The 4,204-nt window shown below is 33.6% G+C and overlaps 1 protein-coding gene across 2 annotated transcripts; it reads right to left on the bottom strand.

The window, feature by feature from the left end:
* Positions 1 to 700: 700 nt before the first annotated feature.
* LOC120139757 (ribosomal RNA small subunit methyltransferase nep-1-like) lies at positions 701 to 3,858 on the bottom strand. 2 transcript variants are annotated; one of them, XM_039154897.1, is made up of 8 exons: positions 3,753 to 3,858; positions 2,820 to 3,127; positions 2,576 to 2,668; positions 1,862 to 2,006; positions 1,663 to 1,773; positions 1,488 to 1,570; positions 1,346 to 1,403; positions 701 to 870 (listed from the first exon to the last, which is right to left on the bottom strand). In XM_039154897.1, exons 2-8 carry the CDS (start codon positions 3,099 to 3,101, stop codon positions 791 to 793), a joined length of 852 nt encoding a protein of 283 aa, XP_039010828.1. In that variant the 5' UTR covers positions 3,102 to 3,127; positions 3,753 to 3,858; the 3' UTR covers positions 701 to 790. The 2 variants fall into 2 exon arrangements, with proteins under 2 accessions (XP_039010828.1, XP_039010830.1); XM_039154899.1 differs by lacking the exon at positions 3,753 to 3,858 and having other exon boundaries at positions 2,820 to 3,142.
* Positions 3,859 to 4,204: the final 346 nt, after the last annotated feature.

The raw sequence follows: 4,204 nt of genomic DNA, 5'->3' as shown, positions 1-4,204 counted from the left end.
AAATCAATACATAAATGTTAATATTATTAATAAATTTTTTTTAAAAAAAATAAAATCTTAATATATTAGATTTTCGAACTGTTCACGAGTTTTTCGAGTCGAGTATCAAGTAACTTGTTTCGGCTCGTTAAGAACTAGAGTTCGAGTCGAGTCCATTCGATCCGAGTATTTATCGAGCATTGATCAAGTCGATCTCGAGTAACTCGCTATATGTCTCGTCTCATTTACAGCCCTACTTTGCACTCTACCTCTATCGAAATTATAGTGATTAATAAAATACAAATATCAATTAATAACATTCAATTAAGAATCTTTAACTAAAAAAATAAGATACGAAGAAACAAAATAATATAAAACTAATATGGATATAACTAAATATAAAAATAGGCATACTTAAGATTTTATGATAGAGGGGATAAACTTATAAAATTTTATCGACAAAAGTAAAATTTCAAAGAAAATACCTAAATTATATAAGAATTTAAAATTTTTACAAAATGTGGAACACCCCACCTCCACCCACCCCTTCGATCCATCCCTAGATGTAAACAATCTTCAACATCCATATAAACATGAAACAAAGGTAAAAATATCTCTTCAAAATAATTGTTCACAAAAAGTGTTTTCTTCCTACTACCTATGCATATAAAGAAAAGAAATGCAAATTCCTTCAAAAACTACATTTTTTTGGGCCCGTAGGTAAAATTACAGTATTTTTAATATGAAATAATGGTACAGCACTGATATATATATATCCCAAAATCAACTTCATTGACACAGATAATAAGGGTTACAATATATTCCACTTATCTGCCAAAGCTTCAGTAATCCTTGCAATGCACATTGCACCACTTAGTGGATAACCAGAAACTGCAAGAAAAAGGGAGAAATAAAACTATATGAGACAGTGATGTAGGTCTTCTCCACTTAAGCATGATCAGAGTTAAACTGCACGCTTGTAAAATATGGCAATTTTAAATATAATAAGCTAAAACTTGGGATAAAAGTACATGTTATATATATATACCTAAACCTATATCCAGAAATAAGTCAAACGCAATGGTGATGGGCAATGTACATGGTGATGGGCAATGTACATATATCTCAAACCCCACACCACCTGCCCCAGAAATACTTGTGTAAAAAGGATCTTGAGTGCATTGGAAACATTCCACTTAGTTTTACACTCCAGGCTTTATAACTAAACACCAATAATTGCTTTTATCTATCCTATCACCTTATAGCTTTACTCCTGTATTCTACTTGGTTCAATGGTTCTTAAGGATTCATGGGCTCATGAATCAAAATCCTCAAAACTTTCACAACAAAAGAACGTGGAACTTACTAGCAATAAAATCATCTATATAATCTGTCTCTATTTTCCCATGGGCCATTGCACCCACCTGAGAAAAATGCACAGAAATAGGATAAGAAAACAATTATGAACAGAGAAGAGAGAAAAGAACTGTATGTCACACAAGACTTACCACAAAGACAAGATTCACATCATCACCAACATCATCCACGTATTTACTCATTTTAACCAATTTCTCTGAGCTATATGAGAAACCTGATGTGCAAGAAAAATAACTTGAAATATATAAGAAAATAAAACAGATTTGTATTGACAAAAAGAGAAACAACAACCAAAGTCAAACCCACCTATTTTGCGAGAGTTCACCGGAAAATAATTGGTTACAGGATTCTTTATCACTCGTAAAAGTTTCTCACGCTTGCCAACTGCAGTTATATTCAGTTTTTGTAGCAGCTGCACTGCATGATTGTTGAATAGGTAAATAAAAACAGCCTGGTAAAAGTATTAAAAATGCAGAAGAGACGTAACCTCAGCAGGATAACTTACACATGATACCAGAGAACCGCTTATATGTTCTCGGAATTCGAACATGAGGTTTAACTTCAAAAAGTACACCTTTCTCGGTTCTAACATACACAGCTTGCAATCTCCCAGCCTTATTGACCGGGCTATCTAAAATCGAGAGAAGAGCCTATAGAGAAATGGCAGAATTAGCAGTTAGTTAGAGTTAAAGCATGGTTACATAAATCGCTCAATATCCCACGATCTACATATTGTACGCTGCGATCCAAAACACGGAACGAAAGCTTATACGATCCAAAATTGACCATCCAATCGACCCAATTGACTTTTAAAGTGTTAAATTTGTTTTGAACTTTGAAGTATTGAAGTTACTGAATGAAATATGTATTATTGAAGTTACTCTAAGATATTTGAAGTCTTGAAGTTACTTATAAAATTTGATGTAGAAAAATAGCAACCTAAGAAACTGGTACATCCTACCGGAGCGATCCGAAATGAGCCTATCCCCCCTCGTACCGAATTTTAGGGACCTAGCGAATTGCGATCCTGTTCCACGTTCCCGTACCGGAACGTACCGCGATCCATGTGACTATGAGTTAAAGTCTCCATTAAGATTTTTAAATTCAGCCTAGTCTTAAGTCTCAACACATTGAGAATGCAGCAGTACCAATTAATTCATCATAATTTTAACAAAATAACTATGCAGAAATAAATATCAGAAAAGATTAGGAAAACAACCTGATGTGTTATGTCAGGCCTGTAATCAGCAGGATTCTTGTTATTTTTCCGCAAGAAATTGGCATGATCATCCGAGTTCAAGAGTTGGAAACTCTAAGAATTAGCAACCAATAAGATAAATTACAGTAGAAAACCAAATTTTACTTAGCAAACAGCATATATACAAACAGAAGTTCATACTTGTCAATGATAACAGAAATGTAAAGCACAATATATATATACACCAAGTCCAAGTTCAATATACCTTTCCAACTTTAGCAACTTCCAAGGAAGCCTTCTCAAGAACAAAAATGACCCCATTTTTGTTTTTTGACGTTTTATCACTGGGCACAATTGGGATTCCCACAAGTTCATCTGTTCCAGCTTTGCCTTCTTCCTCTTCTTCAACTTCAACTTCCTTTGTTGGCTTTTCAATAGAAGCTCTCTTTGCTGATTCTTTCTCTTCTACTACTACTTGTTCTTCTTGATCATACTTCTCTTCTCTATTCTTCCGTTTCTTCCCTTTTATAGCGTATGGCCGTACCATTTTATCGTCTCAAAATATTACTTATCCTTCAAATAAGCAGCAGCAAAGTAAGATAACACTCCAATAGATTAAAGACAATAAAATTTTAAGTGGAACAACTTTCATTGCTATTTTCAGAACCGAAAACAAAGTGATTGAATTTAAGTTCTTTGAGCCGAGTTGAGGCCCAAATAGTGAGAAGCTCGAACTCAATTCAAAACTTGATTTGATCAATTTTAAGCTTGAAATCAACTAAATTAGGCCCCTTCCCTCGTTTTCCATACTCATACTCCAGTTCGAGCTGGAATTAAGCTGTTGCATATACAAATTTTTATATTAACTAAATTTTATTAAAAAAATTCAAGAGGATGTAACAATCAATGTTCAAATAGCTGTGGCATTGTAGTTCCGCAGTCGCGGACCTCGATAGCGGCGTGAACAAATGTCACAGCGGCCGCAAACAGCATTGTAACGTTCGAACAAAAGAAAGAAGATAGCAGTGTAAAAGGAAAAAACGGTGAAACAAAAAAAAAACCCATTTATCATAAAAGTAAACAGAGATAGAGTATAGATGAAAATAGAAAATCAAATATAATAGAGTGATGCAGATAACTCAAAAGCTAATAACTAAGAAGAATCTTCAAAAGTTAAGTTTAGGGTTTGGAAAATCACCTTATTTAAATTCCTGGTTGACAACAACTTTTGGGCAAAGAAAAGGCTTGGATCAGGTACCGCAGGAGAAGGAGAGGCAGAGAGATACAGAAACAGACGAGGCTGGTGGCTTTGTATGACGGCGTGGAATGTGTGAGGAGAGTTGAGGGTTGGTCGAAAATTTTAAAGGGAATTTAAACTTTGATAAAAACCTTTTGATATATAATTGAGGATATATTATAAATATCATCACTTAAATTTTTTTATACTTCCTTTTTTAGATACTAAAATTTAAAAACTTTCATTTTTATCACTTATGTTTGACATTACTTTTACTGTGATCATTCCACCGTTAAATAAAAAATCGTGTGATGACATGATAGACGGTCTGATGACATACTAAAATGGCATCATTTTGGATTCTTATAAAAATTAAAAACAAAAATTTCTCTTTGTTTTTCCTCTATTTTTTC

Source organism: Hibiscus syriacus, unplaced genomic scaffold (assembly GCF_006381635.1).
Source record: "Hibiscus syriacus cultivar Baekdansim isolate YM2019G1 unplaced genomic scaffold, ASM638163v2 tig00110773_pilon, whole genome shotgun sequence".
Classification (NCBI taxonomy): domain Eukaryota; kingdom Viridiplantae; phylum Streptophyta; class Magnoliopsida; order Malvales; family Malvaceae; genus Hibiscus; species Hibiscus syriacus.
This window is presented reverse-complemented; position numbering and strand designations above follow the sequence as displayed.